Below are 25,115 nucleotides of genomic sequence, written 5' to 3' on the forward strand. Positions count from 1 at the left end.
AAAGAATCTCTTTGCAGTTATCAAAAGAAACAGACCCACCGGGTATTCCCAAGGAAATCTGAGACCTAGAGGAAAATATCTATAGGAAGGAAATATAGGAGAATTATGGTTTGGGGATAGATCTCTGACAGCAGGCCTCTAGAATAAAGTCCCTATTCCTAAGAGCATTTCAGGTACTAAAAAGAATGAGTCAGAAGGGAAAGGATAGGTGACTTGGTGTGATACCAGTGCCTATAGTGTTTCTGTGATGTAGCAGAAAGAACAAAGGACCTGGAGTGAGGTCCCACTTGTACCACCAAAATGTTGCTTGGCCCAGAGAGGGAAAGGGTCTTGCCTAAGGCCACACAACATATTGGTGGCCAAAGTGAGACCTGAATCCAGCTCTTTACTCCAAGTCCATGATTGATGGCTCAGATGAGTCTTTCTACTCCTCAGATAGCCCCAAGAAAGCCACAACCCTGATCCGGAACTTCCATGGCAATAGGACTTCCGTTCACTTCCTCAGCTAAGGTCAGGCCCTGTCCACAAAGGGAAGCCCTGGCCCCTTCCCTCCCTGGGGCTAGGTATTCCACTTAGGTTTGCAGAGCCAGGCTCAGCCACTTCCTGGAGAAGCAGGAGCAAGACAGAAGTCACTAGGCTGACCCAGAGCAGGAAGAAGCTGTGATGTGGGGCGATTCTGGGACATGAGAGGGAGAACAAGTGAGCATTCTGTACAGCTGCTGAGATGTCAAACAGCTCTGCACACTTGGCCCGTTCCCCTGCTCCGCCCCTTCCAGGCAAGAAAACAAAGAAGGTCGTGTGAGCAGAGCTGTGATGAAAATGATGCTGCTGCACTTCTACTGGCTCCTGGGCTTATAGATGCAAACTCAAGCCCTGGAGGCCCAGCTGGCTCCTATGCATCCTGCCCTGTGCTAGAGGTGCTGAAAACACTAAGAAGGATAAATCTTGGCCCCTGTCCTTAAGGGTCTTGCAGCCTGGCTGAGAATACAGAATGAGCCTCCAGAAAACCTTCTACTTCAGAAGAATTATGTATGAGGCATAGACTCTAAGAGCTATGGGTGCTTGACGCTGGAGAGATGGCTGGGGCGAGTACTCCTGGGAAGGCTTCAAAGGGAAAGGGGGTATTTTCACTGGACTTGAGAGCTGGGTAGGACTAGTGGAAGAGAGGAAGGGAGACGAGAGAGACGGTGCTCAGAAGAAGGAAAAGAACATCTCATTAAAAGACGTGGACAGCAGCTAGAGGGGAGAAAGGTTAGAAAGTATTGAGATAAGTTTGGACAGGTAGAGTGGTCAAAATAATGGGACTGTTAGTGATACTCTTCAGTTTAATCTGCCAGCCACTTCTCCCTGCCTCTGTGTCAGACAGAATATGAGGAAGACATGGCTCAGGCATTGGCCTGGAAGGACTTACCCTGCAAAGAGCAAACTAAGGTGACAACAAAAAAGGAAGGTAAATGCATTAGGGACACTCCGGGCACAGAGTACAGTTTTACAAGAGTAACCATCCAAATGCAAGTTAATATCAGCAAGAGTCAGCCAACCTTGGCAATGCTCACGGTGCTGGCTACTGGGTAATCTCACGGAAAGAAAAGAATATGTACGACACTGTTGTTACTAAACAAGCACCTGCAACTATTAACATTTAAACAGTTTAAGTTCTGTTCTCAGTTAATGGTCATTTTCTTCCAAGCATTAGGCAAAGTTTCCCCAGACTTATTTTTGGAAGTTATTTAGGAAGAGCTAATCCTTCAGCAAAGTTTTACTGAGTCTTTTCTCTCTGCATAAAGGATACAGACAGTGACGTCTTCCTCCCTCCTTTGTGACACTTGCAGGTCCTCACCACCTCACATTCTCTATAGTGATTCACTCCTCCTGGGCCCACCTCCCATACCCTTTTCTCCATCCAATCCCATTAACCTTCCTTGCAGCTCAGAAAAGGTATGAAGTCCAAACTCCTGAGCGTAAAATATTTAAAAAGCAATTTGTTCTATATGACATAAGAAATTCATGTTAGCTCAGCCAGTGTGGCTTAGTGGTTGAGCATCGACCTATGATCCAGGAGATCAAGGTTCGATTCCTGGTCAGGGCACATGCCCAGGTTGTAGGCTCAATCCCCAGTGGGAGGCATGAAGGAGGCAGCTGATCAATGACTCTCTCACCATTGATGTTTCTATCTCTCTCTCTTCCTCTCTCTGAAATTAATAAAGATATATTTAAAAAAAGAAAAAAGAAAGAAAAAAAGAAGTTTACTCTTTTAAAAAAAAAGAAATTCATGTTAGCTCGGCCGGTGTGGCTCAGTGGTTGAGCAACCACCTATAATCCAGGAGACTGAGGTTCAATTCCAGGTCAGGGCACTTGCCCAGGTTTTCTGGTTTGATCCCCAGTGGGGGGCATGCAGGAGACAGCCGATCAATGACTCTCTCATCACTGATGTTTCTGTCTCTCCCTCTCCCTTCCTCTCTCTGAAATTAATAAAACATTTAAAAATAAATAAATAAATTCATGTTAAACTTTTTTAGTTTAGAAGATACAGAAAAGTATAAGAAAAAAAATAATTAAATCATTCATTATCCTGCCCCTCTACCCCATGACCAAAATTATTAAAACTTTAATGGCTGGCTTAGGTTTTTGTCCATCTTCTGCTTGCTACTCTGGGCTTGCCCTCTGCTTCCCTGCCAGATCTGTCATCCGGCTTCCTGGAACTGCCCCCCAAAATATACCTTGCATTATCCTGTCCAGTTAGGTGCCTCGATTCCATCTGTACCTGGAAGCCCACCCTCCCTGCTCAGGCTATCCAAATTCCACACATCCTTCAGTGCCCCGCTAAGCTCCCACCTCCCAAAACCTTCTCCAGCTGTGCCGGGCCATGCAGGTAGCCAGGTTCTGAACCAGTATCACCTGTATTATCTGGATGTTTTTTCAGCTGCACTATGTTCTAACAGCTCTTGAATTGCTGCTGAGCCTGATACTCTCATGGGTTGTTTTTGTATATTTACTTGTTTGCTTATTTACCTCTGCAATCTCTCTGTAAGTTCCTAGAAATATAAACTATATCTTTGTATCCCATTCTCTTCCCACCCTCGTGCCCATCAAAGCACCTCCTACCTAGTGCATGTTTGACAGAGACGTCATAGACTCATGAAATTTTAGAGCTGAGGAGAAACTTGACTAAGGTCAAAGTGCAAAGCCAGAATAGAGAACCCAGAATAGAGGCCAACTGAAACCAGAACTCATTCGAACATATACTGTGCACCTACTATGTGCCTATCACTGTGTAAGGCACTGGGAAATGAAACAAAGTGACCTCCAGATCCTGTGATCAGAAAGCTCACTAGACTTTGAGCTGCTTTAGGGTAGCTTTTTTTCAGGGGTGGTGTGGAAGAGGGTGGAAGCAGACTCAAAGGCAAATAATGACAACTAGGAAATCCACAACATACTGTGGAACGTAGGTGCCCAACCCTGCCTGCAGTCTACATACCTGCAGTAGTCAAGGCAGGCTTCTGGGAGGAAGCAAAACTCAAGCACATGTGGAACTGGAGGCTCCGGGCATGGGTGAGACAGAGGTAAGACAAGGAAAGTGTGCTACCCAGGCTCTTCAAAGGAAGGGTGGTCACTGGAAGGATACACATAGGAATGGGAAGTGAACCTAGAGGCCGTCAAGGAGTTAGCTTGTAGAATCACTGCATCTTCAGTGGCAGCTCCATTCCCTCCTCACATTCTGCATCAAGTCTCAGGGAGAAGCTACTTTAGCTAATCACCGCTGCTCCTAGTGGGCAGAGCTTTTTCAGCCCAGCCGGCTCATAGGGTACCAACTGGCCAACGAACTGGCCTCTCTTGAGTGAAGTGACCATCCCTGTTCCAATCAGGGGCCATCCCTGTACAGGGACCAGCTCAGTTCAGCTCTATGGGACAGGGGGCTGTGAGGGGCCTGGGAGAAAGAAGAAAAGGGTAATTTTATCAAGAAAGGCATGTTGAGAGCAGTAGACACCATGAAAAAGCGGGGGTGGGGGTGAGGGAATCCCAGCAGGGGTCTAGTGTGAGCAAAGGGAAAGAGGTAAAAATAACGTATCAGGCTGGGTAGCACTTTTTTTTTTAAATCTTCACCAGAGGACATGTTTTTCATTGATTCTAGAGAGAGAGAGGAAGGGAGAGAGAAAGAGAGAGAAGCATCCATCCGTTGTCTCCCGTGTGCTCCCCGATCTACAGGCCGACAAAGGATGGAACCTGAAACCTAGGCATGTGCCCCAACCAGAATCAAACCCATGACACTTCAGTGCACTGGACGGTGCGCCAACCAACTGAGCCACACTGGCCAGGGCTGAGGAGCACTTTTTGCCTGGATTTCTCTAATGCTGAGCTAGCAGCCCAGGTCCAGAGCCTCCTCTCTGGAGGGTAGGGCTGCTATTACTCAAGTGGCATCTTATGAGAGGCACATCAGTGGAGCTTATTCATCTACAGCCAGTTATTACAAGGAAGACACGGTAGCACCTCTGCTTGTCCCATTCTTTGAAGACCAAGCTGAGGTGAAGAGGGAACGTGCAGAGAAATTCCTAAGACATCTAAGAAAACGTGGGGGTAAAATCTGCCTTCCGGTAACTGGGGAGCTGGCAGACAAGCTCTAAGGGCTGCTCTGCAGTTGAAGAACAAGGTAACCAGCAACCAGAAGCCCGCAGCTCTGTGAACAGTGAAACTGATCTCTTACACTTCATGGGATAAACAGAAGAGGAACACAGGCTGTCTGGTTCACCAGCTTGTATATCATAAGAGATCAGAAAAGCAGGCCAAGCCCTAGCTGGTTTGGCTCAGTAGTGAGAGCATGAGCCCACAGACTGAAGAGTCCCAGGTTCGATTCCAGTCAAAGGCACACACCCGGTTCTAGACTCCATCCCTGGCCCCGGTCAGGGCGTGTGCAGCAGGAGGCAATCAATTGATATGTCTCTCTCACATTGATGTTTCTCTCTCTCCCCCACCACCTTCCACTTTCTCTGAAAAGCAATGGAAAAAATATCCTCGGTTGAGGAGGGAGGGAGGGGAGGAGGGAGGGAGGGAGGGAGGGAGGGAGGGAGGGAGGGAGGGAGGGAGGGAGGGAGGGAGGGAGGGAGGGAGGGAGGACAGCAGGCCCAGCCGGAAGACCCCGCTGAAGTGTCAGGTAAAGAAACTTAATATCTGACAGCAACACAGCATGTCTTCCCATTGTAAGTCCCAAAGTCAACTACTTAAGAATCTTGATCTTCTCCCTTTGACAGAAGACTGCTCATTGTTGTACATATGAATAAATATGTTTTGCATTATGAAAAAATAATAACATAACTGAACAGAGGATAATAAAGAGACTTGTTATTAGAAAAGAAAGGAATAAACCAACATCTCTAAGAGCCTACTGTTTGCCTCAAGTACCATTTTGAAGAAAGGATCTTGGATCCAGTTGTACATTTCATACCCCAAGCCTTCTAAATCTGAATCCCTGGCTTGTATGCATGGGTGTGCGTTTGTTTTAAACCACTTCTGTGATTCAGATGTACTGCCCAGGATGACAAACACATGTTTCAATCAAAATCTCATCCAATCCTCTAGACCTAGGAGAGATCTAAATTTAAATCCTGGTCTGATAAAATAGGTAGTATTTCCCCATTTCACAGGTAAGAAAAACCAAGGCTCAGAGAGGTGAAGTAACTTGCTTAAGGTCACGCGCAACCTTGATTCATACCCAGGTTAGACCCTGAGCCTGAGGGACAGGTTCTTGGCTGTCTATTGGAGAGGAGTAGTTCAACTGTCCAAAGAGATGGCCCAGCCACAGACCTTCCTAAAGAGTAGCAGCATGAGGAACCAGAGGGCCTGCAGGAGAGGTAGGGTGCAGCAGAGCCAGGACAGCTTAGCTGGGGTCTAGCAGTGCTTCCTGACCATTTTCTCAGAGACATGTGTGGACCCCACGAAGGATGCTATGTCAGAGTTCAGAGGAGACATCAGAAAGAATTTCATGACCCAAACTCTGTAAAAGCTGCAGTTAGCTGGCTCTAAAATGCTTTATAAAATCTTTTTCTGAGAAATATCTTTAGGATTGCTACTTGGACCTGTGTTAATAAATACCTGTGGACACATAGCCTTATCTCCACTCCATCTGGCCTCCTTGCTCTGAAGGTTGGGACTGGGTCCATGTGCTTCTTGTTTGTAGAATGGGGACAATGACTTCCCTGCCTGCCTATCCTACATGGGGAATCTCACTGATTAAATGAGGTAACAGGGGAGAAGCTGCCTAACCCAGCTCCTCCCTGTGAGCTCTTCAAAGCAACTGACCGCTGGACTTTTGGCACAATGATGTCCGTACCTGTGACCATTTGTTAGGTACTTCCATGTCTGTGACAGGAATGAGAGGGAAAGAAGAGAAGTCAGAGATGGCTTTTTGTTTGGGAGAAACTTTAAAGAGTCTTTGATTCTGGAAAACAGAAACCTAGAGTCCACTGAGGCAGAGGTTGCAACAACAATAAACTATCTATATGCAAAAGAAGTGGGGATCTCCCTTGGGTGGTCAGTAGAAAGGACAATAGCTGGTTTGGGGCCTGAGACAGGGGTCAGGGGTCAAGAAGCAGAAGTGTCTATCTCCTGCTTTAAGCCATTTCCTTCTCTGTGCCAGAATTCCTTTCACTGCCCCCAAGCCTTACAGGGCACTCAGTTCACTCTTCAACCAGTCTCGGTGGTGAGGGAGGCACTCAGAAAGCGGCCTGAGCTCCTGCCTGAGACAGGGCCACAGAGGGAGCGCAGCCCTGCCTGGTAGGAGGAAGGGGTCCTGGAGTTCAAGGGCCCAAGGCGCAGGGGAGGATGTGAGCACTCCTTGGGGAGAATCAGAAAGGCTGCGTCAGGAGCAGGACTTCCTGTTGCCCTGGGATGGAATGCTCATTTTTCCTATTTGGACATTAATGATGGGACCCCAGAAGGCTGGAAAACATGAAGAGACTCAGATTCTACATGTGGTATTTCCACGGCTCCATGGGACAGGGACCATTAAACGAAGAGACAGAGCCTCAGAGAGCAAAGCTGCCTCCCGAGGTCCAACAGCTCACAGTAGCAGAGCCAGGGTCACCCCAGGACCTGGTGGATCCAAATGCCCCAAAGGGTCACCACCAGGCTAGGGCTCCTCAGCTTCCAGCCCCGAGCCTCTCCTCCTGCCAAGAATGGCTCAGTGCCCTTCCCTGGCTCCTCTGTCAGCTGTCCTCCCCTCAGCCCTGTCTCTTCTCTCAGTTGGCAGGGGCTCCTCCAAGACTAGGAGGCACACTGCCTCCTAGAGCCACACTGCAGCCCCTAAGCAGCTAAGCTCTCCTCTCTAGCTGGTGGGCCCTGCCCCCATGGTGCCAAATAAACTTCATCCCAATGCTGGAAGGATGTTTTGTTACCCTCCAGGCCTTGTGGCCAAGTTACCAGGGGCCAGCAGCTCAGGATCCAAGATTTAGGGTCCTGAGTGAGGCCCCAGGGTTAGATGCTGGCAGCAACTGGGTGAGGTGGACAGGGAGGCAGTGCCAGCCATGGAAGTGGATTAGATACAGGACAACAGGGCTCTCAGGAGATTGTCTAGTAAACCACCAAGAGCACCAAGCAGGAGTATCGACCTCTTTCTCCATTCTCTGGAGGGGACCCAAGGGTAACAGGCAGAAAGAAAATCCTAGGCAGCTCAGCAGCTCAGCGCCTCAAAGAGAACACTGGACCAGGAATCAATCAGAAGTCATCCATTTAAATCCCAGCTCTGACACTAAAGTTGGCAAGTTAGTGAAGTTCTCTGAGCTTCAGCTTCCTCATCTGCAAAATGAGAAAAATACCTACCACCCCATAGGGCTGTAAGAGGATTAAGCCAGATGATGCCCCCAGCCCCACCCTGTGCCTAGTACAAGATAATGCCCAATACCCAGGGAGCCCCTTCCCCTTCTTCCCACTCCAGCCTTCTCTGGAGAGGACAATGGGGCTAGGTTCTGAAACTGGGCTTCTCAGAGGCTCCTCATGGGCTGTGAGAGGGCAGGTGGGGAAGGGGGACACGGGGACTTCTGTTCACCCCCTCTTCCTCCTTTTCCACGTCTGCACCTTCACTTTGATGTGTTTGTGTTCCGTCCCCCACCCCACAATAATCTACTTGTTTAAAGTTTTGCTGCTGCCCGGCTGGGAGTGGCTCAGCAATTGAGCGTTGACCTAGGATCCAGGAGATGGCGGTTCAATTCCCATTCGGGGCACATGCCTGGGTTGCGGGCTCGATCCCCAGTTGGGGGCGTGCAGGAGGCAGCTGATCAGTGACCCTCTCTCATCACTAATGTTTCTATATCTCTCTCCCCCTCTCCCTTCCTCTCTCTGAAGTCAATAAAGATATATTAAAAAAAAAAAAAAAGTTTTGCTGCTTAAATAGTAAATTCTAATGAGGTAGATCAGGAGTAGGAACGCTTTTTACACAAAGGGCCAGATGGTAAATATTTTAGGTGCTCTGGGCCAAGGAGCAAAATCAAGGGTATTATGCAGGTCCTTATGCAACAAAGGAGAAAACCAAATTTCAATAAATATTTCACAGATGGAATTAAAAATATAACAAGAATTGAGTTGTGTTTTATTTTGTTTTGTCTGTTTTTTGTATACAGGCCTTCCAATGAGAAGAATGGAATTTTTGCTAGGGTAGGGGTGGGGAGGATAGCATTTTGCTTAATTGGGCTCCAAAGGTGGTGCTCCCTATCATCAAATCTATTGGAACTGTTTCTCTGGAAAACCCATTCTTTGCCCCAAGGCCATTCACAAACAGGTGGCAAGCAGATTTAGCCACAGGGCTGTAGTTTTTTTGTCCCCTGGACTAGACATTGCAGGAGCCCTTGCAGGTTAAAGTCTTTGGGCTCTAAGCCTGTTGAAGGCTGCTCTGGGGTCCAGGGCAACCTCCAGAAGAGAGATCTGAGGGCTGCAGCCATCACCTCTGTGAGGGGCCCTGGAAACTGCACCTCCCATGACTGCCTTCCCACACTGCCACAGCCCTGGGGGGCTGTCCTACAGCTGAGGGGAGGCGTACCTCAGGGCCTAACTCCTACCACTGGCCTCCACTCTTACCCCTTATTTTGGTCTCCCCAGCAAGGGGGAGAACAGGGGAATAGGGCTCTCCTTTACCCTCAAAGCACACCCCTCCCCAAGGGCCCCCTCTCTCCCAACAGCACTCTTTCAGAAGCTTTTTTAATTAAATTTATTGATTGATTTGAGAGAGATAGAGGAAGGGGGCAAGAGAGAGAGAAACAGACATCAATTTGTTGTTCCACTTATTTATGCATTCACTGTTGATTCTCGTATGTGCTCTGAGGGAATCAAACCCTCAACCTTGGTGTATCGGATGACACTAACCAACTGAGCTACCCAGCCAGGGCCTCAGGTAGCTCTTATAGAGCCCTTCCCATAAGCTTTTAAAAGTAAAGACAAAGAGTGGAAACTTTTGCTTGAGTTCTGGGGTCCCCCAAAGACCTGATCCCCTCTACCTGTGGGGGCAGGAAGCAAGATCATCCATTTACAGGAAAGAGCTCTGTCTCTGGTCCCGATGGGTCAGGTAAGTTTTCTGTGCCTTATTTTCATCATTTATAAAATGGGAATTATTATATTTGCCTTCCCTGCCTTGTGTTGCTATCAGAACTTGAAATTATCCATGAAAATGGAATGGAATGAAAATGAAATGTAAACACCATGAAAAAAGTAAAGTAGCAGAGAGAATAAGTTTTGGAATTAAGAGAAAAGCACAGAAAACTTCAGCTACTTTTAATTTCCCTACAGCAAACACAGGAATATATCTTTACAAAACTCTTGAACTACCAGAAATACACAAAAACAATGAGAATGAGTGTTGGCAAAGCCACAAGGAAATCAGCACGTGTTGGTGACCTGGTTAACTGGTTCAATATTTTTAGTTTTAACCACAACACAAATCGACCATAACCTTTGACCTGGAATTCCACCCCTGGGAATACACTCAGCAGAAATAATGCAGGGAGGAAACTAAACAAAATGTCCACAGAAACACTTATTTTTAGTAGTGAGAAACAATAGGGGAAAGTTAAGTAAACTGGGAATGTCTGTATAACAGAATATTATGAAGTTAACAAAATATATACCATAACATTTTTCTAAGCTGGTATCCTTCAAAAATATCAGTGTCATGAAAGTCAAGGCAAGGCCAAGGAACCATCCAGTCTGAAGGAGCCTGAATAGATATGACCACAAAATGCAATATATGATCTGCCCTGGATTTGGTTCTGTAGGGGGAAAAACTGCTATAAAGCACACAAATGGGAATATTGACAAAACTAGAACAAGAATGAGAGCTTAGGTAAAAACATTATATCAGCATCAAATGGCCTGAGTTTAAAAACTGTACTTTGCTATGAAAGAGAATATCCACATCCTTAGGAGATGAATAATGTCTGCAATCAAGTCTCAAATGGTTCAGAAACAATAATAGTTAGAAAGAAAGAAAAGAAGGAAAGAGGGAAGGAGGCAGGGAGGGAAGGAGGAAGTGGGGAGAGGGGCAGGATAAAGAGGAGGAGATGAGGAAGGGGAAGGAGAGAGGGAGGAAGTGACAAAATGTTAAAAATTGGGGTCTCTGCCCTGGGCGAGTGGCTCAGTGGTTGAGCATCCACCTAGGATTCAGGAGATCGAGGTTTGATTCCGGGTCAGGGCACATGCCCGGGGTTGCAGACTTGATCCAGCCAATCGATGACTCTCATTGATGTTTTTCTCTCTCTCTCCCTCTCTCTTCCTCTCTCTGAAATAAATGAATATATATATATATATATTTTTAATTCGAGTATCTGGATAAAGGGTTAATGGGAGTTCTATTATTCTGAAACCTTTTTATTAAATTTAAAATTATTTCAAAACAATTGTTTTAATTTACATAGACTGGATACATGAAAGGTATAAATAAATATTGTTGAGTGTAAAAACAATACAACACAAAAATATACATGCTGGTGACAAATAAGTAGAAAAGACAGTGTATATAGTAGATATAGGTGTACAGTGGTTTCAATTACCCCACGTAAGTACCTCTTCTCAGCTCTTAGAGTTTTCATAATACAAACAGAGCTCAGTGAGACCTACCTGCCCCTTGGGCAAGGGATTTGCTCCATGTGCCAGCTTGGGACTGAAGCATGTGCAATGCAGCCACTTTGTCTGAGTGGCTTTGTGCTTTGTTTTTCTAACAAAGGCTGATAAAAGCGCTTCTCTCCCTCATCAGGGTTTCTATCATCCAGGGCCCTCTGCAGTCACCTGTCCTCTTGGTAGCCCCATCCCTTCAACCCTCTCCACGTGCCCTCTTGCCCAAGCCCAGGCCTGCTGCTCCTCAGTCCTTGGCACAGTCCTTACCTCGAGGTGCTTACCTATTATTTCCCAGATTAGCCTGTGAGGAGCTGCCCCACCCAGGGTGAGAGCTTCCTTCTCTGAACAAATAGCACATGTTTCAGGGGGATCCCCCGATTAGCTAATGGCCTGTTCCATCTTTTCATTTCATTAGCTTTTGAGGAGAGTACCCCTGTTCCCCAACTTTTAGAGACTGAGTTTCTTTATCCCTATAATGGGAAAAATAGCTGCTTCCCAGGGTGTTACAAGGATTTAATACAAGAGTGGGTGTCCAGAAATAAAGGTAATTTTTGTGTTTTGATTCCCACTAGGTGTTTGGAGGATCCTTACATTCATGACTCCGAGGCCTATGGGAGCTAGGGGTTTGGCTGATGTTTTCTGCCTCAGATTTAACTCAAGGCAGGTTCCAGACAGCTCTGCACTTAACTGATGGATATCTGTGGGAGCTGAGCACTTATTAGTATAAAAGGCCTGGGCTGGACACTATGGCGGCAGGGACAGGGAACGGATGGATAAAAAATGAAATATGCAGGAACCCAGCCTGGAGGAGCCTTCAGTCCACAGGGGAAGGTGACCAGGTGAGCCCTTCGTGTAACATGAGATATCATAACATTAGCATTTAATAGAGATGTGGGTCCAGAATAAGAGGTAATTAAATCCACAGAAGGGGCCAGGGTGGGATGGGGTGGGCCATGACAGACTGCCGGGGAGACAGCCTTTGATCTGGACCTTGGAGGAAAAGTTTAATTTTTCCAAGAGTGAAGGAACAGCAAGAACAGAGGGAAGTGGCAGAGTTTGGGGGACCTCTGGCCTCTGTCTCAGTGCTGTAGTGATTCTCAAAATAGGAGGACTGATGTGGAGCTGGCTTCAAAGAGTTGACAGCCCAGTACAAGCAAGTGTGAGACAGGATAGGCCTAATCTCATCCCTGGGCAATCCCAAGGCCAGGAGTGCTGCTCTGCTCCCCTTGGCCTTCCTGACCTGCCTTGGTAGCTTAGCACTTGGGAGAATGTTAGCTCTGAGCATATGTGTACCTCAAGTAGACACAAAAGAGGAGGGGATGTGTGAACGTGAGAAATAGCCATGGAAAGATTAGAAGGTAAAGCAGAAATAAAAATAGCTGCTGTGGAAAAGGTGCTAATCTTTCATAAGCTTAAACTGTCTTCTTAAAACTTTTATTAAAAAAAATATTGCATCCAAAGTAAGCCTCACAGATCTATATACAGAGTTGTAAAAAGATAGTCAATGCATTTCATTAAGTGAAAAAAGCAAGTCGTAGATTGTTATGGTCATGTGATCCCATCTGGGTCTGTGTACACACTTGCTTTACTTAGAAAAGTTCTAACAGGCAACAGGAGAAAATTATCATCAAAGTTAACCTGTAGGCATGAGACGTGAAGGGAGGGCAGAGGGAGTTCTACTTTTTACTTTAACTCATCATAACTTTACCACATTCGTCATGTATCACTTCCATAACAAAATGAAGTTTTCATTTAAAAAGAAATAGTAAAAGCCCCTCTGCTTCAGAAATCTTTTTCCCTTGGAAACCCTTTTCCCAAGAACTGAGACAGGTAAACAATTATTACTGTTGTTGTGTTCTATATAGTGCTTTGTGGCTAGACTGGGCTATAGCACCCAGCCAGGGTAAATCTGAGCTCTACACATTTCCTGAAGGTTTTTGTTTCTCTAGCAAAAGAGGTTGCCTGGACTAAGCTGAGTGTGTGGTGAGTGATCTTAATGACAGAGGACCCCATCCAGAGACTTGGGTCTGGCAGGCAGCCCTGTCAATATGGCCATCCCTGGGAATTCCTTAGCTCCCAGGAAAATGAGGCTTGAGAGTAGTGGGTCCCTCCGTGGCCCAAGGCTCCCATCCCTACACAAGTAGATTCTGTAGCTTTAAGCACCTAGCAGGGTGCTTTGCACGTGTGAGCCTCCTGGAAGTAGCAGGGCTTATGGCTGCTGTCTTCAACAGGGAGGGAGGAGAGGATGATAGGATGCGGAGGTAATGGGGAGGTAGGCGCCCTGAGAGGTGGGGACTGTGGGCAAAAGTTGAATGTACATATGGATAATTTTTCTGTTTGTTTAAACCAGCACAATGTAGTTGAAAAGCTTCTTTAAATTCCCATATTGCTTGCTCTGTGACCTTGGATAAATCACCTTCCCTCTCTGGGCTTCACTTTCCTTGTCTTTAAAAGGGAGATAAGTCCTTGTTGAGATCCAGTTCAATAGTAGCACTTAATTATTTTATGTTAATATAATAATCTGATAATCTAAGTAAAGGAAAGCAATATAAGTATAGGAAGAAGAAACCACAGATTATTACACACTGCTTATATTAAATGACCTTGTGTCCTTGGGCATACAGTATTCAACACTGGACATAACTACCAGTGCCCTTCCTCTGGGGAATATCCCTCCTTCCCCAATGCTTACATCCTGACTCTGACCCTGCTACTCTACCCTCAAGGTCAAACAGAAAAGACCACCCTACCATATACTCTCTCCCACTCACCAGAAGCATTCAAAATAAAGGGAAAAATGAGTTTGTGCTCTGTGGGTCCTTATGGTGTGACTAGAGCCCTAGACTAGGAGTCAGACCTCCAATCCCCACCCTGGTCTATCATTGATTCACGCTGTGACCTTGGACAAGTCAAGGTCCTAGCCTTGCCTATAAAACAAGGGGTTGAATGGGTTTTTCTTTATGAGCCCTACTCTAATATGCCCCTGCTCTGCCCCAGGGTGGCTACCAAGGTTGAGAGAAGCCAGAATCTGCAGGCCAGCATTTCTCCAACTGCTCCAGCATCCCCAGCAGGCTGCTGGGGATGAGCACAGCCAAGTGACTGCACTCAACACAGGGAGCCAGAAATCAGGTGAGATGTGCAGGGCCAGGCGCGGTCCCAGCCGAGCTCAGGACTTTCCAGCCAGGGCACACTGTCCCCATCCAAAGCTGGATTCTGCAGCTTTTCTCACAGATGTTCTCACTTGTAGGACAAGGACAGACAAGGCCTCCAAAGGAATGAAAGGCATGTGCTTCAGGGACCAGACCAGGGCAGGAAGTGGAATTAAAGATTCTTTGCTTGTTAATACACGGTTATAGCTAAGATATAACATACCGACAGGGAAATGTGCATGTACATGAACAGCCTGACATATTTTCATGACATGAACACAACAGTGAAACAGGCACCAAGATCAAGAAACAGAACAATAGCTACACCCCAGAAATCCCCCTTGTGCCCCCTTCTAGTCACTAGTGCCCCAAATAACCACCATTCTGACTTCTAACGTATCTGATTCATTTGGCCTGTTTCAAACTTCACACAAATGGATTTATACAGTGTGGACTCTTTGAGTCTGGTTCACTTTCCTCAGCATTACGTTTGTGAGCTTCATCCATCAGTACAAGTAAAGAGGAAAAATGACTGTCATTCATTTTCATTTTTTGCAAAGTAAGGATTTAATGAGGAGCTAAAATCAACAAGACAGCCCTGAGTGTAGGCCAGGGTACTCAGATAGCCTAGGAAGCAGGTGCACGTACAGCTCTCTCCAAAATAAGAATGATGGCCCCCTTCCGCCCGCTGTTCTTCCTGAAGTCCCATACCTTTCTCCTAGGGGCTCCATAGGTGGGAGACAGGACCTTGATGCCCCAAATTTACTTCAAAGGCCAGAAGCTCTTGTTCACTGAACACTTACCCTGTGCCTGGCTCTGTGAGGAACACCATAGACTCAGCATCTCGTTTAATCCCCATAACTGTGAGGTAGGTACTATTATTATTCCCATTATACAGGTAGGAAAACTGAGGCCCAGAGCTGTTGAGTAAGTTGTCCTAAGATTGCACAGCTAGGAAGGAGACCCCAACCCCAATCTGTGTGACCCCTAAGGCCAAGCCTCTCCACCATTCCATGTTGACAGGGAGCTTGCCGGCCGCATCTGGCCCCCACCTCTGTCTCCAACCTCACCTAGCACCCCTTGCTCACAGCTCACGTTCTGAGGCCACACCGGCCTCCTGCCAGCAGTTCAGGCCCAGGCCCTTTCCCATCTCTGGGCCTATGTCCATGCCGTTGCCTCTACCTGCATATCAACCCCTCAGTTATCAAATTACCAGTCTCTTCCTCAGAGCAGCCTTCCCTGACCACCCAGTCTAACCTCATCCCCTATTCTCTCAGAGCACCCTGCTCTCTCTATTCACAGCCCTGAACACATGCTAAAATGATTTCTCCTCCTCTGTTCCCTTGCTCACTTGCTTAGTGCCTTTCTCTACCAATCGGGCACAAGCTGCAAGAGGACAGGAATAGTCCTGTTTGCTTACCACTACCTTGGGCAGTGCCTGGCACACAGTAGGTCCTTAATGGTATGCTAAGTGAAGAAAAGAAGGGGAAGAGAGAAAGGTAGGGCTGACCCTTCAGAAGCTGAGCAGTCAGTCATCTGGAGGCAGCTCTATTTTCAGCCTGTTTATGGCCGCAGGCAAGACCTTCCCCTCTCTGAGCCTCAGTTTCCTCAACTGTCAGATGAAGGGCCTGTTAGAAGGACCTCTAGTGGCTTTCCATTTCATCTGACCTCTAGACCACAAATCCCAGCATGTCAAGCCATCCCAAAGGCCTCTCCCACCTCTTACCCACTCCAAGTCTGGTTAGCACTTCAGAAAACTAGGCGGGGTCCTGTAAGGCTCCCCAGGCTGTGAGATACATGGGGCCTTCAGGCCCTTTTACAGGGGAGGATTGGAAACTGTGAGGTCGCTTCTAGCTCTAACGGCTCGGATACAGTGCCGTGGGGAACAGACAGGACTGGGAAGGAATAATAGATGACTTCCCCAGGAAACTGCTTCTCCTTCCTTCTCTGGAGTCTCCACCGCAACTGCTCAGCCCTCAGCCCTGGCACCAGTCCCGTCCAACTCCACCCTTGTCCTGTGCGTGGCTGCCCCCACCGCCAGCGGGAGCGCCAAGAAGGCAGAGACCCTGTGTCCTCATCTTTGTACCCACAGCACTTAGCACAGACCCCCCCACACCCAGGATGTGGCCAACGTGAGGCCACCAAATCAAATGCCACTGGTCTGCTGCTGAGGATGTCACTTCACTCTTGGTGTCACCAAGGTCAGGAGAAGCACCCGAGGGAAAGAGAACCTAGCCTCCCTTTCATAGGCAGATTCCACTGACCACCCCTAGCTTCCGGCCCTCTGCCCTCTTCCCACACTTTCCCCAGGCCCTGGACTGCCTATGTCAGCAGGTCTCTGAAATAAGGCAGAGGGGTCATCCCCCTCTAGGGTCCCTGCATCACTTGCTCCCCACGCACCCAGCCATCCGGTCACCCAGGACAAGCACTGCCTGAACTCAAAGCACCTGCACCTCCCATTCTTCTCAGAGTCTGGCTCTGGCTTGGAAGCTCTTTCAGTTTTGTCTTTCAAAATTAAAGAAAGTAAAGAATTAGTCCTGACCCAAGAGCTCTATAAAGAAGAAGGGCCTCCTGTTTTGCCTCTTAGATACAGTGGAGGCCTTAAACCCCCAGGTTTTTACTTTGCTGGGCGTGAGAAGGGTTGAGGCTGGGTGTACTGGTGAGCACATGTTAGTGTGCAAGTGCTGTGCTCACAGGAGACTGCACAACAGGTGTGCAGTACAGACTGGACTGGTCAGACCTTGGTTATGTCATTTGCTGGCTGAGCAATTTGGGGCAACTTGCTTAAACGCTTGGAACCACAGTTTCCTCATCTGAAAAATGAAGAGTAAAAGCAATTCCCATTTCATGCACCGTTGTGAGAATGAAACTTCAGGACTTAGTGTTCTATAATCACTAAAACACTATCTAAATAGTAGTAGCTGTTAGAAATGGAAGGCAAGAAGACAGCTTTGGAAAAATCTTCATTTCTTTCCAACTAGTAACTACTTTCAGATCTCAGAAATTAGCCCTGGTTGTGTTCTGTGTTTAGCAAACCTGAAAATGCACCTAGTAACTCAAGTCCTAGGACCCCCTCGTGGCTATGTTCGCGTGGCTTATTACTCAATGCAAATCCACTTTCAGAAGGATTACTTCACCTCCCGTTCAGGCTCTGAGCTTATGAAACAAAATCCTGGGAGCCATGGAGAATGCCAAGTGGGACTCGGAGAAGAAACCCAACGGGTCAGATCTTACTCCAAAGCCTGGGGAGGGCTCTGGGAGAATAGTAACAGATAAACCAAGAATCATTTAGGTTCACCATAACTCTTAGCCAGAATATACTGAAAACACAGAACTCGACAATTCGAGCCCCTTCTGCCAGTGTCTTTTTCAGAGAGAGGACTATTTGCAGAGCTGCCCACAAAGATGAATAAACCTCAGGATTACTGACAGCTGTCAGAAGGGAGGGGGTTGAGGACTGGGTAAAAAAGGCGAAGGGATTAAGCAAAACAAAAAACAAAAAAACACCATAAAACTCATAGACACAGACAACAGTGTGGTGATTACCAGAGGAAAAGGGGAGTGGGGGAGGTAGAAGAGGGTAGAGGGGGATAAATGGTGATAGAAGGAGACTTGCCTTGGGGTGGTGAACACACAATACAATATACAGATGATGTATTACAGAATTGTACGCCTGAAACCTAAATGATGTTATTAACCAACGTCACCCCAATAAATTCAATATAAATAAATAAATAAACCTCAGGATTGTTTTTAAAGCCTCTCACGAGTCCTGGGACAAGATCAACTAACAAATGCACCAAGAGAAGTGTATCCTTGGCTCCACCTGGCATCCCCTCCACCTCTTGTGGCCTCTTACCTCCCCAGCTCCTCTCCGATGTCGTAAAAGTCCTCCACCTTCTGCTGCTTGAAGGTCTCCATGTTTGGGCTCCTCATTGAGGCCTGGAGCATACAGCCCTGAAACTGAGATTAGGACAGATGTGTAATTGGCACAAGCCTAAGAGTCTGAGCCCAAAAGTAATCAGCTGCAAGCGCGCTAATAATTTAATGGTAATCTACAGCCCTCATTCATCAAGCCTTTCCTCACCTGTGACCGACACTGCACGCTTCTGATTTGATTTAGAGTAACTCACTTTGATAGGAGACAGAAAAAGAGCCTGCTCACTTATTCAGATCTGCTCTGAACAAATTCAGAGAAACAGAGTCATGCCAATGTGAGCAATTTGCTCTCAGGAAAGGTGGGTCTACTGAGGAAAGAGGCAGCCATGAGGCAGGAGAAAGCATTCATTTTTGAGTTAGAAGACCCGGGTTCAAGTCCCAGTTTTGCTTGGATAAGTCATTTAAACTGCAGAAGACTTGGCTTCCCCATCTGTAAAAGGGGCTGATACCGTAAAAATCAACAGCAAATCATGAAATTACTTTGTAAATTATAAAATGCAGTCGAAAGGTAAGGGATTTTTATGACCTCATCTCCCTCAGGGCTTCACCACCTTAGGGCGAGTCTGAACTGATTTGTAAACTCTCACAAACATGGGTGGGAGTGGTGTGACAAATTACAGCAAGCACCAGGAGTTGGGAACCTGGGGTTCTAGTTCCAGTTTTGCCCACAGCTAACTTTATGACCTCATCTCATCAGAGGAGATTCAGTTTCCTCATCTGTAAAATGGAGCTAGCTCTGCCTGCCCAGGGCACTGCACTGGGAGCACAGGACAACTATGGGCCATTGGAGTGTTCACTACTCCACCAAAGAGACAGTTTGCATCTTGCCCTGGGAAACCCCTGCCCCAAGAAGCTCACCCATTCCTGTGACAGACACATGCCACCCTCAACAGTACCTCAAGGGCAGGGCCCAGAACACAGTCTGCAAGTCACAAAGATAACACCAGCTGCCTGTGGATGTGTCTTTCAAGAGTCATTATCATGGGCCTCTCAGAGCTCATTTAGGCTAAGTGTTGGCAGCTTTTCTTCTGCCTGCCAATCAGATACCAACCACACCCGGGCCCCATGAACCCCAAAAGACTGTTTTCACCAGGCTGGGTGGAGGCACCATTACATAAGCGCATGTCTCATCAGTGCCAAGTGGCTGGAGCTGTTCTCTCTGGCGATGTGTACATTTCACCCTCTTTCCTCTATTTCTGTCCCCTGTAAACTAGAGCTCTCTTACCAAGACACCACCTGCCTCCCTCCCTTCCTTGGAGGCACACACATCCCTGAAGACCTCCAGACCAAGCTGGCCTGGCATCCAGGCCTTACTCTCAGGGTAATCTGCCACCTCCTCCCTGGCGGCACCCATGGGCCATCACACAGCCTCCTCCCTGCTTCGTCTTCACTCTGTGCTGGGCCAGGGCCCAGAGAGGATGGGGTACTGAAAAGGGCAGGCTCCAGGAGCCCCAGTTCTAGGCTGCATATTAGCCATGTGACTCCCAACAAGTTGGCCTCTCTCTGAGCCTCAGTCCCCTCATCTGTAAACAAGGGCGATAACATTGATATCACCTACTCCACACATCTGTGTAAGGGTCCACTGTGATAAGGGCATAAACTGCTGGGCAAAAAAAAGGGGGGGATGATTGTTACTGTTATTGTTTGGCTCATCCCAGGCTACTGTTTGTGTTTCTGCTTCCCACAGCCATTAAGACAACTAATTCCGTTCCTTGCTGAGGAAAGGTTTGGGGATCCTCCTAGCAAATTTGGCTTGATCAGAATCAGAAGCTCAACTCATCCTGGCAAATCTCCTGAGACGAGGCCAGAGGGTGGCAGGACTTGCTACCCACCATTTTCTTTATGCTAAAAGCATCCTTCCAAATAAACTATTTGGGTCAGGTCCTTGCCGGGGTGGGGGGTAGGGAGGTTACAAATTTCATATAGCTAGATGGAAGCAGAAAACTCCCAAAACTTCTGTTGGCAGATACCCTGAGAGTGGTCCCAGAAACACCTAAGGCCTGCCATTGGCATGAGGCCAGGGACATTTACTATCAGGAACTGAGCTGGATTTGAAGCAACCCCAGCTCCCCAGCAAAAGGACAAGCCCCATCCACATCCTGAGTGGCTGGGATGAGGGCAGGAGAGTCCCAAGGGCAAACTAGGCCCACCAGTTTGGCCCCAGCTCAGCTTCCTGACCTTAGCCCCTGGCCCCACATATCCTATATATTACAGCCAAAGTAGACCTTTCCCATTTTCCCAAAACTTTCACCCCTGCCATGCCTCAGCTCAATCTGGGCCCTTTCCAGGGAAAGCCCACTTGGAGAACCCTTCTCGTGGATCAAATGCTACCATATCTGTGAGGCTCCATGACCCTTTTCTTGCCAAAACAGATGAAAATTCTTCCCCTCTTTAAATTCCCAGAGAGAGCTCTTCATACATTTTTAGGGTGAGAGCTTATCACATTCTGGCTCATCATAATCTATGTCTATGTCTAACCCAGAGGGTTAGAGCACAAATTCCATGGTCACACGGGTCTGGGTTCAAATCCCAGCTCTCACTTACTAGCACACACTGAGCACAACTTTGCTGAGCTTCAAATTACTTACATGGGAAATGAGTCTAGATGATGCCTAGTGTTGGTAAGAATGTGGAGCAACTAGTACTCTTAAACGCTGGGGCACTTTGGGAAGCTGTTGGGCACAGTTTGTATGGACATATCAAGGAGAAATGCATGCAGATGTTTTCTAAATGATCCATGTTGAAATGCTCACAGTAGCACTCTTAATAATAACTAAAATTTGGAAAAAAACAATGGCCATCAATAGAAGAATGCATAAATAGAGGTATACCCATACCGTGGAATTATTATGCAGCAGTAAGGATAAATGACTGCAGAGTAAATGACTGCAACTACATGGGTGAAACTCACAAACATAATGTTGAATGAAAGAAGCCAGAGACAAAAGACTTCATAGCATGTGATTCCATGGAGGCAAAACTAGTCTATGGTCCTAGAAGTCAGAATAGTCGTTACCCCTGGGGAGGAACTGTGTCTGGAAGGAAACACAAGGGGGTTTCTGGGTGCTGGCAATATTGTTTCTTAATCTGGATGGTGGCTACATGGATATATGGGATATGTACTTATTTTGTATGCAGTTTTACATAATAAAAAAATTAGTCTAATATCTACCTGATGAGACAAATAAGATAACATATGTAAAGTGTTTTAAATAGTGCTTGGTTGGTCCCAACAAATGTGAGTTCCTTCCTCCTGCCTATTGTTTTGGAGCCCCATGAGGGGAGGGGTTATAACATTCTCACCTCTGTCTCCTTGTAGTAGCTGGTACACAGCAGGCATTCCATTAATGATGATACCTCATCTGGTAAAAACAACTGAGAACAGCCTAAAGCCCTTTCCTTAAATCTCTCCCCAACATGAATTTGCATTTTACCAGTTTGAAAACATGAAACTAAAGGGGAGAAACTCTGAGGTGGAATTATAGTCACAAATTAGGACCCAGAGGCACAGGTACTTTTCTGGCCCTGAAATGATAAAACCATGTGGCAAAGGGGAGGGACATGGCTACAACTTTTGGCCAGAGGCACAGGCCAACAGCTCCAGACATTCCACAGGTGAGGCCCCTCTTAATGCCCACATTTCTCTTAATGGAATCTCTAGAATTCACATTCCTACCCCCAACCCTAACACTAGGCAACATTTCTGAGGGTTAATACAGATTTCCTAGAACCTCAGAGAAAGAGGCCTCAAAGATCATCTGGGGAATTTTTAGACTGCTTCAGGAGCCACCAGTGTGAGGAAGGGGAACCAGAGCAGTTCCACTTTATCCATATTATATGTTTGGGTCTGTGGAAGAATTCATGGGGGGGTTCTGAAAACCACTGCTGTCTGGTCTAACCCACTTGTTTGACGAAAGGAGGAAATTGAGGTCCAGACAAGGGAAGGGATGTGCTAAAAGTCACACAGCTAGCACACTCCTGTTGCTCTTCCTGGGCTCCTGTTCACAGCACCTGTGATGGTGGCACCAGGGTTCGGGAGGTCAATGGCCTCTAAGGGACAACCTAGGAGGAGGTCTCCAGGGCTAGAGGATCTCCCCACTGGAGATTCTCTCAACCCTGCTAAGCCCTCTTGCCCACTGGCCCTAGCTCACACTGCTGAACTCACAGAGATCCTCACCCCACCTCACCCAGCGCAAATCAGTGAAGTGAGACCATTGCAAGGGGCCAGGCGTGATTACCCCCTTACACTTCCCACCCTACCCCCACCATTAGGAATCATCACACTCAGGCTCTGAGGAGGCTGCCAACAGAAGAGAGGGGGCTCCGACATTACAGAGCCCCTCCAGGCATTCGAGGCTTTGACCCACCCCAATCTCTGAGGAGGAAGCTGGGGCTCAGAGAAGATGAGCCACCTGCCTGAGCTGAGAAGAGAAAACTCAATGTTTCTGATGAAGGTCCAGCTCCACTGGGCAGCCTGCTTGTTCACCCCCACATCTAACAACTAGGGAGGCCTGAGGGAGGTGGTCAAGGTCAGTTCAGGTCTCATTCCTGCCAGGTGGAAACTTGCCCCAGACCAGCACACACCACCCACACCCACACTCCCTGTGCCCCCTGCCCACATCTCTCCCAAAGCTGCTGAATTATCAGTGGGATCACTTGAGGTGTTAAAAACACATCTTGGGAGATGGGTGGTTTGGGAAGAACTGGACTCTGAAAGTATTTGTGAGGAAGCCAAGGCAACAGCACCTCTCAATCAGCATGATTCTCCCAGGGATACCTTACAGGGAGGCAGTTGGGAAATGAGTGTCAGTAGCCATAGCAGCAGCCCCCGGCTACCCTCCACTGGGCTCTAGAGTACAAGGTGTCAAAGGCTGTGTGCTTCCCACCTGCCTCTTAGGCAGCCAACCCTGGCATCCTCTCCTCCAGTGCGCACTCCTAATCTAACACCACCCCTGTGGCCTCCAGGCTCACCTCTCTGGGCCTCATTTTCTCCTTCCTAAAGTGAGAATGCTAATTATGGCCAGACCCACACATGCCATGAGACATCCACAATGCCTGGCCCAGGGTTGGGGTCAACTATTGACAGCGCCCTTCTATGCCTTTCTACCCCAGCCTGTACAGACCCACTGGATGCCCCCATGCCCACCCTAGCTCTGCCCCAAGCCGGGATCACAGCTTCCTTCTGCCACATAGGAAGCTGTGTACGGAGCAGCCTCCTCGCATCACCTGCTGGAGCAACGTGGGAGCAGGAGTCCTGCAGGGCGGCTGACGCCGGGAAGACCCGGCCGCTCCTCTCCCAGAAACCTGGGTGCTCTGCCCCGTCAAAGGGCTCTAACTTAATGGAAGGGAGTCTGTCTCCCATCTCCTCCCTGGGTGCCAGGCCTCTGCCCACCGCCCCCGTCCCCCGGGTCCGGCTGCCAGGCTTCGGAGCGCGCCCCGGGGGTCCGGCGTTCCAGCGAGGCCGCAGCGCCCCAGGCCACGGCCGGCCATACCCGCCGGCGGCGGCAGGGACCCCGGCAGCGGGCTCAGAGAACTCGAAAGTGCGCCCCGGGGCAATCTGCCCCCGCCAGCCCCAGCCCCGGGGCACCGCTGCGGGCCCGCGCCCCGTCCCGCCCGTCGAGCCCGCACACGGGCGCTACTCACGGCGGAAGGCTGCGCGGCGGCGGGCGCGTTGGGCACCAGGGGCGCGGCGGGGTGCGCTCCGCTCCGCCCGGGTCCCCTCCTCGCGCTCCCGGGGCCCTCGGGCCCGCCCGCCGAGCCCTGGAGGAGCCGAGGGGCGGAGCGGCCAGCCCCGTCCCAGGCGCCGGCTGGAGGCGCGCCCCGCGGCCCGGGACGGGGATCGGGGCGCCCCCTGCTGGGAGCCCCTAGGGTCAGCCCCGGGGTGAGCGCCCGGAGCCTCCCTTCCAGGTCCTGGCGGTCACCTCCAGAGCTCTGGCAAGACCTTCCAGTTGTCCTTACCCGCTCTGCAGCTCACGTGCTGTGTGGCCTTGGACAAGTCAGCTAACCTTTCCACGCCTTGTCTGGAAATTGATGTAAATGAGCTGATCCGTGTGACGTAGCCTGGCACAATCGCTCAGAAAATGGTATTTCCTTGCCCCCCCTCCTCACCCTGGTCCCTCTCCCCAAAGAAAACATACCGCAGGAGAGAAAGCCCCACTAGGGAATAAGCCGCCTCCTCCCTGACGCCAGCATGCTCCCTGACCCTGCACAGATTCTTCTGGGAGCCTCACCACCCAGGTTTCTCAGCGGGGTGGGGGCTGCGAGGCGGGGGGACACTCCCCTCCTGACCACCGCTCCCCAGCCTGGGAGAGGCCTGGCCGGGCTTGCCCTCTGCGCCCCCAGCCCTGGAATAGCTGGTGGTGAAGCCCCGCATCCCCATCACGCCTTCCCTAACGAAGGACTGGAGAGGCTGCCTTCTCTCTTCCTCACCTCAAAATCCCTGGAGGACAAAAGGAATGAGGGGGGTGGGGGAGGAAGGAGAAACAGAGCGTCAGCCAAGTTCAGTGCTCTTACTTCAAGACAAGACGCTGTTTAGCTGAAGGAAATGGAGGTCCCTTCTCAGAGCTTCCATCCCTGAGTCACCCATGGGGCTTCTCAGGACAGTTGTTGAGTCCTGCCGCCCAGCTCTGCCGTTCCCCCTGCGCAGTCTGGAGCATAGCACCTGAGCTTTTCCTTCATCGGTAAAGTAGGGGAAACACCCTCCTTACAGCATCTGATGGAGCTATTGTGGGGTGAAATGAGATAGCTATTCAGGTGCACCTAGAGGACCTCTGCCAGAGTGAGCAACCTTTAGCCTGTCCCATGCTGGGGCGCTGACAAGTCCAGATGAGCCCCGCCTTCCAGCTGACCAATACCTCAGAGTCTGGTACAGCCTGGGGAAAGATCCCAGAGCTTTCTTGTTTGTAAACTTTACAATATCCCAGGACAGTGCAGGCT

General features: G+C 48.7%; 1 protein-coding gene across 3 annotated transcripts in view; it reads right to left on the reverse strand.

The window, feature by feature from the left end:
- DAPK2 (death associated protein kinase 2) overlaps positions 1–24,002 on the reverse strand; it is a 116,981-nt gene extending 92,979 nt beyond the window's left edge. Inside the window, exons 1-2 of one of the 3 annotated variants that reach the window (XM_081121577.1) lie at positions 23,823–23,947; positions 18,100–18,203 (exon numbers count right to left, since the gene is read on the reverse strand). Coding sequence is in view for 2 of the 3 variants with exons in the window: in XM_081121576.1 (XP_080977702.1) it covers positions 18,100–18,191 (92 nt within the window). In the remaining variant the exon portion in view is untranslated. Of the gene's footprint in view, positions 1–18,099; positions 18,204–23,822 lie in introns of all 3 variants that reach the window. The other 2 variants (XM_081121576.1, XM_081121578.1) reach the window with 2 other exon arrangements.
- Positions 24,003–25,115: the final 1,113 nt, after the last annotated feature.

This window comes from Miniopterus schreibersii, assembly GCF_964146895.1.
Source record: "Miniopterus schreibersii genome assembly, chromosome: 1".
NCBI lineage: Eukaryota > Metazoa > Chordata > Mammalia > Chiroptera > Miniopteridae > Miniopterus > Miniopterus schreibersii.